Source organism: Pristiophorus japonicus, chromosome 9 (genome assembly GCF_044704955.1).
Source record: "Pristiophorus japonicus isolate sPriJap1 chromosome 9, sPriJap1.hap1, whole genome shotgun sequence".
NCBI classification, from domain to species: domain Eukaryota; kingdom Metazoa; phylum Chordata; class Chondrichthyes; family Pristiophoridae; genus Pristiophorus; species Pristiophorus japonicus.
The window spans coordinates 214,472,279-214,483,917 of NC_091985.1; the positions used below are offsets into that span (position 1 = coordinate 214,472,279).

Sequence of the window (11,639 nt, forward strand, 5' to 3'; positions counted from 1 at the left end):
GGGACTTGTCCATGAAGTAACTGAAGGTATGAAAACTGAAATAATGTGGAGTTAGAAAGGAGAAAAAGCCCAAAAATGTAGCAGTCAGTAAAAGGACATCAATTAGTCTCCTGTTATCTTGGAGACATTAAATATTGACAAACTGTGTTATTTGAAATATCAAAATATTAAACTCCAGCTCAGTTAAAAGATTATCAACACCAGCAGAAGCAAACTCCAACAGTCAGAATGAACATGATTCAATCCAGGATGTGATTAACAGCAGCAACAACAGCAGAATCCAAACCTTGCAGTCACTTGTGAACTCTCTGGTGTTTCAGCAGGTGGGATGGCTGATTGAACCCCTTCCCACATTCAGAGCATGTGAACGGTCTCTCCCCAGTGTGAACTCGCTGGTGTCTCAGCAGGTCGGATGACTGAGTGAAACTCTTCCCACATTCAGAGCAGGTGAACGGTCTCTCTCCAGTATGAACTCGCTGGTGTTTCAGCAGGCTGGATGACTGAGTGAATCCCTTTCCACATTCAGAGCAGGTGAACGGCCTCTCCCCAGTATGAACTCGCTGGTGTATCAACAGGTGAGATGACCGATTGAATCCCTTCCCACACTCAGAGCAAGTGAACGGCCTCTCCCCAGTATGAACTCGTTGGTGTATCAGCAGTTCGGATGACTGAGCGAATCGCTTGCCACACACGGAGCAGGTGAACGGCCTCTCCCCAGTATGAATTTGCTGGTGAGTTACAAGGTGGTATGACTGACTGAATCCCTTCTCACACACTGCGCAGGTAAATGGTCTCTCCGCAGTGTGAACTCGCTGGTGTGTCAGCAGGTTGGATGACCGAATGAAACCCTGCCCACAAACGAAGCAGGTGAATGGCCTCTCCCCAGTGTGACTGCACTTGTGTCTCTCCAGGTTAGACGATAGGCTGAAGCCTTGTCCACACACCCCACTGTGAACGTTGCTTTTAGCTTTCATGTTCAAAGGCCGATCATATTTCCGTCCCGATGTAATCGAGTAACTCCATGAGATCTTGATGTGACATTTGGTTTGAGATTCCCGTCTGCAAATCCTCCCCTTTTGACACCCTGTAAAATGAATTTCAAACAGGAAAAAGGAAGCTTGAGAGAAAACCTACCAAAACATAAAGACAGGTTGTGAAATTGAGCTTAATGAATCTGGTCATTTGTAGGGCTGGCACTGGAGAAATGTCACCATAAAAGCTGCCAGATTGTCGTTGTTGTTGTTGTTGTTGTTGTTTTCCTTGTGTGGGGGAGGTGCTGCCCCTGGGGCTTCCTGGTGCCGGAGCCCTGGCCGCATGTCTACCAGGCCCTGTGGCTCTGACTCGGGGTCTGAGACCTGCACTCGGTGTTGCTGAGACCGCGCTCGCTCTGCTCAGTCTCCAGCAGCCGCTCTGCGCAGGAAAGCACTCTCTGGGATCAGCCCTTCCCGTGCGCTGCCCCCCCCCCCTGCTGATGGAGATAGGTCACATTCCCCCACGCAGGGCATTCTGGGTAAGACTATCTGCCATTGTCGGAGAGTGGTACAGCACAGAAGGAGGCCATTTAGCCCATCGTGTCTGTGCCAGCCTTTTGGTAGAACTATTCAACGAGTCTCACTCCTCTGCTCTTTACCCGTAGCATGGTATATTTTCCCCTTCAAAAGTTACTATTGAATCTCCTTTCACCACCCTTTCAGGCAGAGCATTCCAAGTCACAACTAGTCACTGTGTAACAAATGATTCCACATCTCACCCCCGGTTCTTTTTCCAATCATCTGAAGTCTGACTCCTCTGGTTACCTACCCTTCTGCCACTGGAAACACTTTCTCCATATTTATTCTTTTTGTACATCTCTATCAAATCTCCTTTTATCCTTTTTTGCTCTCCGGAGGAAACATTCTCCAGTCTCTCCACATAACTGAAGTTCCTCATCGACTCCTTGCTTTGGAGGCAGTTCAGAGAAGGTTCACTAGGTAGATTCCGGAGATGAGCGGGTTGACTTATGAGGAAAGGTTGAGTAGGTTGGGCCTCTACTCATTGGAATTAAGAAGAATGAGACGTGATCTTATCGAAACGTATAAGATTACGAGGGGGCTTGACAAGGTGGATGCAGAGAGGATGTTTCCACTAATGAGAGAGACTAGAACTAGAGGGCATGATCTTAGAATAAGGGGCTGTCCATTTAAAACAGAGATGAGGAGAAATTTATTCTCTCAGAGAGTTGTAAATCTGTGCAATTTGCTGCCTCAGAGAGCTGTGGACGCTGGGACATTGAATAAATTTAAGACGGAAATAGACAGTTTCTTAAATGATAAGGGGATAAGGGTTATGGGGAGCGGGCAGGAGACATGCTGTGTAACCAGGTGCAAACACTCTGCACATCACAGACATCATTTGTTTCCCACTTGGCATGAAAGGAATATGTTACTTGCAACAATTCATTGGATTTGATTTCAAATATATTAGTATACAAACTGAATCATGTTTCTATGATTGTTTTCCCAACTCAGATTCAAGGCCTCTCTTTTTTTATTTGTCTGTGTACAGTCCCAGGATTCCAACCCTGGGACTGTACATGGAGATTCCAATCCTGGGAGTGTACATGGGAATTCTAACCCTGGGACTGTACATGGGGATTCTAACCCTGGGACTGTATATAGGGATTCTAACCCTGGGTCTGTACATGGTGATTCTAACCCTGGGACTGTACATGGGGATTCTACCCCTGCTACTGTATATGTAGATTCTCACCCTGGGACTGTACATGGTGATTCTAACCCTGGGACTGTACATGGGAATTCCAACTCTGGGACTGTACATGGGGATTCTAACCCTGGGACTGTACATGGGGCTTCCAATCCTGGGACTGTACATGGGGATTCTATACCTGGGACTGTACATGGGGATTCTAACCCTGGGACTGTAGACGGGGCATTCCAGCCCTAGGACTATAGAAGGGACTATATGAAACAGTTAATTCAGAGACCATGGTCCAGAACTTAAAGAAGGGTAACTTTGAAGGTATAAGGCATGAATTGGCTCGGATAGATTGGCGAATGATACTGAAGGGGTTGACTGTGGATGGGCAATGGCAGACATTTAGAGACCGCATGGATGAACTACAACAATTGTACATTCCTGTCAGGTGTAAAAATAAAAAAGGGAAGGTGGCTCAACCGTGGCTATCAAGGGAAATCAGGGATAGCATTAAAGTCAAGGAAGTGGCATACAAATTGGCCAGAAATAGCAGCGAACCCGGGGACTGGGAGAAATTTAGAACTCAGCAGAAGAGGACAAAGGGTTTGATTAGGGCAGGGAAAATGGAGTACGAGAAGAAGCTTGCAGGGAACATTAAGACGGATTGCAAAAGTTTCTATAGATATGTAAAGAGAAAAAGGTTAGTAAAGACAAACGTAGGTCCTCTGCAGTCAGAATCAGGGGAAGTCATAACGGGGAACAAAGAAATGGCGGACCAATTGAACAAGTACTTTGGTTCGGTATTCACGAAGGAGGACACAAACAACCTTCCGATATAAAAGGGGTCGGAGTGTCTTGTAAGGAGGAGGAACTGCGGGAAATCCTTATTAGTCGGGAAATTGTGTTGGGGAAATTGATGGGATTGAAGGCCGATAAATCCCCAAGGCCTGATGGACTGCATCCCAGAGTACTTAAGGAGGTGGCCTTGGAAATAGTGGATGCATTGACAGTCATTTTCCAACATTCCATTGCCTCTGGATCAGTTCCTATAGAGTGGAGGGTAGCCAATGTAACCCCACTTTTTAAAAAAGGAGGGAGAGAGAAAACAGGGAATTATAGACTGGTCAGCCTGACATCGGTAGTGGGTAAAATGATGGAATCAATTATTAAGGATGTCATAGCACTGCATTTGGAAAGAGGTAATATGATAGGTCCAAGTCAGCATGGATTTGTGAAAGGGAAATCATGCTTGACAAATCTTCTGGAATTTTTTGAGGATGTTTCCAGTAGAGTGGACAAGGGAGAACCAGTTGATGTGGTATATTTGGACTTTCAGAAGGCTTTCAACAAGGTCCCACACAAGAGATTAATGTGCAAAGTTAAAGCACACGGGATTGGGGCTAGTGTACTGACATGGATTGAGATCTGGTTGTCAGACAGGAAGCAAAGAGTAGGAGTAAATGGGGACTTTTCAGAATGGCAAGCAGTGGCTAGTGGGGTACCGCAAGGTTCTGTGCTGGGGCCTCAGCTGCTTACACTGTACATTAATGATTTAGACGAGGGGATTAAATGTAGTATCTCCAAATTTGCGGATGACACTAAGTTGGGTGGCAGTGTGAGCTGCGAGGAGGATGCTATGAGGCTGCAGAGCGACTTGGATAGGTTAGGTGAGTGGGCAAATGCATGGCAGATGAAGTATAATGTGGATAAATGTGAGGTTATCCACTTTGGTGGTAAAAACAGAGAGACAGACTATTATCTGAATGGTGATAGATTAGGAAAAGGGGAGGTGCAAAGAGACCTGGGTGTCATGGTACATCAGTCATTGAAGGTTGGCATGCAGGTACAGCAGGCGGTTAAGAAAGCAAATGGCATGTTGGCCTTCATAGCGAGGGGATTTGAGTACAGGGGCAGGGAGGTGTTGCTACAATTGTACAGGGCCTTGGTGAGGCCACACCTGGAGTATTGTGTACAATTTTGGTCACCTAACCTGAGGAAGGACATTCTTGCTATTGAGGGAGTGCAGCGAAGGTTCACCAGACTGATTCCCGGGATGGCAGGACTGACCTATCAAGAAAGACTGGATCAACTGGGATTGTATTCACTGGAGTTCAGAAGAATGAGAGGGGACCTCATAGAAACGTTTAAAATTCTGACGGGTTTAGACAGGTTAGATGCAGGAAGAATGTTCCCAATGTTGGGGAAGTCCAGAACCAGGGGACACAGTCTAAGGATAAGGGGTAAGCCATTTAGGACCGAGATGAGGGGGAACTTCTTCACCCAGAGAGTGGTGAACCTGTGGAATTCTCTACCACAGAAAGTTGTTGAGGCCAATTCACTAAATATATTCAAAAAGGAGTTAGATGAAGTCCTTACTACTAGGAGAATCAAGGGGTATGGTGAGAAAGCAGGAATGGGGTACTGAAGTTGCATGTTCAGCCATGAACTCATTGAATGGCGGTGCAGGTTAGAAGGGTCGAATGGCCTACTCCTGCACCTATTTTCTATGTTTCTAAGGGGACCCATCTCTGGGGCTCTTGCTACAAATGTGTGAGATGTGAACTGAGGAGCATCTTTCGGAGAGATGGTGAGAAATCTAACGTGTGGAGAGTGAGAGAAAAGTAACTGAGGCATTAAGTCTTTCCACGGGCACTGGGACCCAGTTGGGACGAAACACTGAAGCCCCACCCACACTTTGCCACTCACTGTTTCAAGATGGCGGAGCGCTGAACCGGCCTTCCTGCACAAAGATGGCGGCCGTTAGCCTGAGCCTGTAACCTGGAGAAAGCCGCGAGCTGCAAACGTGGGGCTATCAGGTTATTATTCCGGGCTTGCGGCATACACCAGTTGTTTAGGAACCCTCTCCAGCCACTCGCGGATCCATTACGCCTCTCCTCTCCGCTGAATATTACCGATTCGTCCGCAGCAGCTTGATACTGTCTCCATCCACCATGCCACTCACCGCGCATGCTCCAAACCAAGGCGGGTCCCGCGCGTGCGCACTAGGCTCCTGTAGGCTGGGTGCAGCACCTTCTCCCCCGCGGTGAATGCTGGGGAAAAGCCCCACCATTGAAAGCCCACGTTCGTGAATAGACCTGGATTTATCGTGATTGCTTTGAGCATGAACCATGTTCATTCTGGTAGCTAGAGTTTGTTTCTTCTGATCTTGATAACCTCTATACCTGGGCTGAAGATTACCATTCCTCATGTTGAGGCTCGATAATTCCCGAGCGGAGCATAAACGCCGGCATGGACTGAATAGTCAGAATGACCCGTTTATGTGCCGTATACCCTTTGTAATTTTGTAGTCTCAGTGTAAGCACTGCGCAGCACACTCGTCTCTGAGTCATAAGGTCGGGGGTGCACTGCACTGTAAATTGAGAACATAAGAACATAACATAAGAACATAAGAATTAGGAACAGGAATAGGCCATCTAGCCCCTCGAGCCTGCTCCGCCATTCAATAAGATCATGGCTGATATGGCCGTGGACTCAGCTCCACTGACCCGCCCTCTCCCCGTAACCTCTAATTCCCTTATTGGTTAAAAATCTATCTATCTGTGACTTGAATACATTCAATGAGCCAGCCTCAACTGCTTCCTTGGGCAGAGTATTCCACAGATTCACAACCCTCTGGGAGAAGAAATTCCTTCTCAACTCGATTTTAAATGGACTCCCCCGTATTTTGAGGCTGTGCCCCCTAGTTCTAGCCTCCCCTAACAGTGGAAACAACCTCTCTGCCTCTATCTTGTCTATCCCTTTCATGATTTTAAATGTTTCTATAAGATCACCCCTCATCCTTCTGAACTCCAACGAGTAAAGACCCAGTCTACTCAATCTATCATCATAAGGTAACCCCCTCATCTCCGGAATAAGCCCAGTGAATCATCTCTGTACCCCCTCCAAAGCCAGTATATCCTTCCTTTAGTAAGGTGACCAAAACTGCACGCAGTACTCCAGGTGCGGCCTTAACAATATCCTATACAGTTGCAGCAGGAACGCCCTGCTTTTGTACTCCATCCCTCTCGCAATGAAGGCCAACATTCCATTCACCTCCTGATTACCTGCTGCACCTGCAAACTAACTTTTTGGGATTCATGCACAAGGACGTTTAACGTTTTATGTTTTGCAGGTGAACTCCAAAAAGAGTTTCATGCACAAGGACAACCAAATTTTAATTTGATTTTACGTTTTAAAGTTTAATTTGTTTTAATTGCCGGTGCTTTTAGTGTCCCCCTCCCCTTTTATAGGGGGCACTGGAAAAAATTTGATTTTAGCGCCAAAAAAAAAAGGGGCCTTGAAAATGTCTGCTGTGTTACCCAGGCGGGTGGCACGGTTTAATGTTTATGTTTATTTTCAGGTAAACTCAAAAGAGTTTCATGCACAAGGACCCCCAGGTCCCTTTGCATCTCAGCATGTTGTAATTTCTCCCCATTCAAATAATATTCCCTTTTACTGTTTTTTTCCCAAGGTGGATGACCTCACACTTTCTGACATTGTATTCCATCTGCCAAACCGTTGCCCATTCGCTTCACCTATCCAAATCTCTTTGCAGCCTCTCTGTGTCCTCTACACAACCCACTTTCCCACTAACCTTAGTATCATCTGCAAATTTTGTTACACTACATTCTGTCCTCTCTTCCAGGTCATCTATGTATATTGTAAACAGCTGTGGTCCCAGCACCGATCCCTGTGGCACACCACTAACCACCGATTTCCAACCCGAAAAGGACCCATTTATCCCGACTCTCTGCTTTCTGTTCGCCAGCCAATTGTCTATCCATGCTAATACATTTCCTCTGAATCCGCGTACCTCTATCTTCTGCAGTAACCTTTTGTGTAGCACCTTATCGAATGCCTTTTGGAAATCTAAATACACCACATCCATCGGTACACCTCTATCCACCATGCTTGTTATATCCTCAAAGAATTCCAGTAAATGAGTTAAACATGATTTTCCCTTCATAAATCCATGCTGCGTCTGCTTGATTGCACTATTCCTATCTAGATGTCTCGCTATTTCTTCCTTAATGATAGCTTCAAACATTTTCCCCACTACAGATGTTAAACTAACCGGCCTATAGTTACCTGCCTTTTTCTGCCCCCTTTTTTAAACAGAGGCATTACATTAGCTGCTTTCCAATCCACTGGTACCTCCCCAGAGTCCAGAAAATGTTGGTAGATTATAACGAATGCATCTGCTATAACTTCCGCCATCTCTTTTAATACCCTGGGATGCATTTCATCAGGACCAGAGGACTTGTCTAGCTTGAATCCCATTAGCGTGTCCAGCACTAGCCCCCTAGTGATAGTGATTGACTCAAGGTCCTCCCTTCCCACATTCCTGTGACCAGCAATTTTTGGCATGGTTTTTGTCTTCCACTGTGAAGACTGAGGCCCCGGTTGCTCTTTCAAGTGCGCTAAACGATCCCGTGATGCTACATTTATTTCAAAGAAGAGCGGGCCAGTTATCCCCGGTGCCCTGGCCAATATTTATCCCTCAATCAACATAACAAAAAAACAGATTATCTAGTCATTATCACAATGCTGTTTGTGGGAGCTCGCTGTGCGCAAATTGGCCGCCGAGTTTCCCACATTACAACAGTGACTACACTCCAAAAAGTACTTTATTGGCTGCAAAAAAAATTTGAGATGTCCGGTGGTCGTGAAAGGCGCTATCTAAATTGGTGTCTCAGTGTAAGTGGTCCCTGGATTTGGTGCTTCAGTGTAACTGGTTTCTGAATTTTGTGTCACAGTATTGGTAATCCCTGGATTTAGTGTCATGGTGTAAGTAGTCCCTGAATCTAGTTTATCAGTGTAAGTGGTCCATGAATTTAGTGTCATAGGGTAAGTGGTCCATGGATTTGAGATCACAATACAAGTGGTCCCTGGTTTTACTGTCGGAATGTAAGTGATCCCTGAATTTGGTGTCACAATGCATGTGGTCCCTGCATTTGGTGTCACAGTATAAGTGGACCCTGGATTTAGTGTCATAATGTAAGTGGTCCCTAGATTTGGTGTCAACAACATTTCTTAACTGGGACTGAGGACAAACCCACAGCCCAACAATGTGTTCAGCACTGAATGATCCCACACAAATCTATTCCCAATTAACACAGTCCACATTAATTCACCAGAAACAGGTCAGCACCCACAATTAACTTCAGTACTGCACCTAACTTCAGTAAAACACACAATTGAAAACATTTTAAAGAGAAAATAAACCCCATCATAGTGGTCAGGCCATCAAATCCAGTTTTCTTGTTGTTCAGTACAGACAATGACACAAACATCTTGAAGAGAAATCTTATCAATTTACTACACTTCCCTGACTTTCACAAAAATTTGCATTAATACCAGATTGCACCCAGATGATTTATGCCAATTCACCCAAGAACAATGATTTAAGAAAAAATCCAAATTGATGGTGTAATTTTCCTGTTTTCATCTTATATCTTCACTCACTTCCTCTCGTCAACTTTGATACAGTAGTCAACATTTCATTCATGAGCCCAGGAGGAATTTTTACTGTCTAATACAATATTATCATAATATCTTTACAACATCGATCAAACATTCCCACTTGCTCCAAGTTATAACCCATTTTGTTTGTTTAATTTTATTTAACCATTTTTACTTAACTCTTCTTGGACCTTTTATTCCCCAAAATATGCCAGAGAGCAATTCAGTCTGCAAGATGAAGGATGTTAGTTACTTTTAACACAACAGTCTCCCTCAAAAAACTTCTTTCTGAATATGCAGTTTGAGCAAGACCACATGGATTGGATCTTTTCATAAACCAAACTTGATTATCCCCTTAAATTTCAGTTAACTTTCCCTCCTCATGTGCTTGAACAGCACATCAATTTTAATTTCACAAACAAATTCTGTCCAAACTTTGTGATGTTACAAAGAAGAGCAAAGTAACAATTGCATTTGGATGCAAGTCATTTATCTCCACCTTCAAGCAGTGTGTCTTGGAAAACAGGATTACATGGGATATACGACACAAAAACATACCATTCAGCACAACAAGACCATACTGGCGTTTATACTCCACTCAAGCCTCCTCCCGTCTGTCCTCATCTAATTCTATCAGCATAACTCTCTATTCCCTTCCCCCTCAAATGCTTGACTAGTCTCCCCTTAAATACTTCTATACTATTCACTTCAACCACTTCCTGTGGTAGCGAGTTCCACATTCTCACCAATCTTTGGGTAAAAAAGTTTCTTCTCAATTCCCTATTTGATTTCTTGGTGACTATCGTATATTGATGGCCTCTAGTTATGCTCTTCCCTACAAGTGGAAACACTCATTCTGTATCTACTCTATCAAAACCTTTCATAATTTTAAAGAAATCTATTAGGTCACCATTCAGCCTTTTTTTTTGGAGAGAAAAGAGACCCAGCCTCTCCTTATAGAATAGATATATCCTCATTTCTGCTATCATCCTTGTAAATCTTCTCTGGACCCCCTCCAGTGCATCTATATCCTTTTTTTTTAACATGGCACTAGATTTGTATTCAGTAGTCTTTAGTACAGTCTAACAATGTTTGATACAAGTTAAGCATAACTTCACTACTTTTCCATTCTATAAGAATTCAATTCTGTAACAGTTCTATAACAATTGATCCCGATAATTTAACCCAATAGCGTAATCTTATGTCAAATTTTGTAAAGACACTGTGACATTCGATGTCTGCAGATAACTGGAGATAAATTCTTAAAACTGCTGGATCTCTTGCTATGCCATCAACCTCTCATCAAACTGGAGCAGGCAGTACCTAATATAGTAGTCCCTGGCTGCTACATAGTCTAGAGACACAAGTCTGCATTTTCTGCAACATGCATCAATATTAGAAGCACGTAAAAACACTGTGGCCTTCCTGTGGCAAGCACAAACCACTGGTCTTTAGACATTTCTGATCCCAACATAATATTTCTAATCTAAACATTCTACGATGGAAATATCCACGGCTAATTGGTTGCAAACACCAACTGTTGCTCAATGAATTCTGTCTCTTTCTCTCTCCCTCTCTCTAATGATACCAACCACATTTTCTCCTCTATCAAATGAACTTGACACGAACACCTTTCAGAAGCTGAATTAACCGAGTTCCATATGCCAACATCCCTCTAATCTTCCATTCACTGCAACTGAAAAGAAACCGACAGATTGTACCAGTCAGGATGTGAAAGATATTTATAACAGATTCTAGATGTTCTTAGAATTAGCATTGTTCTCTAATCTGTCCACTCGAGGAGTTTGATAACAGATTATCCTGTGAATATAGAGCTGGGTTATTGGGCTGTGATGTGTTTACTTGTTCATCTTGTTGACTCTAAACTTTTGCCAATTATTTGATATGATCAGTTTACTTTTACGTATTTATTTTTTAAATACATTTCCTGAGTGGAATCAAATTTAAATTGAAACCATGTTTGCAGGTGTGATGCTCTGTTGAGAAATCGAAGGTGAGACGGATGCTGTGGGGCACACACTAAGTCCAGTAGTTGAAAGTGATCAACAGACTGGGTTCTGTGTTTAGTGATTCTGGGCATGTTACCGATATTATCCCTGGATACCAAGACGAGGAAAGGCACTCTGGAAGGAATGAGGAATTGGGACTTGTCCATGAGAGTAACCAAAGGTATGATAACAGAAAAAATATCGAGTTAGAAAGGAGAAAAGGCCCAAAATTGGAGCAGTCGGTAATAGGACATCAATTAGTCTCCTCTTATCTTGGTGACATCAAATACCAACACTGTGTTATTTGAAATATCAAAATATTAAACTCCAGCCCAGTGATAGGGGTTGTTAACATCAGCAGATTAAACCCCAACTATCAAAATGAGTGCGATGTGATTAACAGCAGCAATAATAGAACACAGCCCCTGCAGTCACTTGTGAACTTCCCAAACCCGTAGGATCTTGTTCGGGCCT

General features: G+C 43.9%; 1 protein-coding gene across 1 annotated transcript; it reads right to left on the reverse strand.

Moving 5' to 3' along the window:
* Positions 1 to 252: 252 nt before the first annotated feature.
* LOC139273636 (zinc finger protein 436-like) lies at positions 253 to 5,465 on the reverse strand. The gene is made up of 2 exons (XM_070890628.1): positions 5,401 to 5,465; positions 253 to 1,084 (listed from the first exon to the last, which is right to left on the reverse strand). Exon 2 carries the CDS (start codon positions 972 to 974, stop codon positions 294 to 296), a length of 681 nt encoding a protein of 226 aa, XP_070746729.1. The 5' UTR covers positions 975 to 1,084; positions 5,401 to 5,465; the 3' UTR covers positions 253 to 293.
* Positions 5,466 to 11,639: the final 6,174 nt, after the last annotated feature.

Bases quoted from the DNA above. Each gene is read 5' to 3' on its own strand.
- LOC139273636 (XM_070890628.1), bottom strand. From the start codon at position 974: ATGAAAGCTAAAAGCAACGTTCACAGTGGGGTGTGTGGACAAGGCTTC.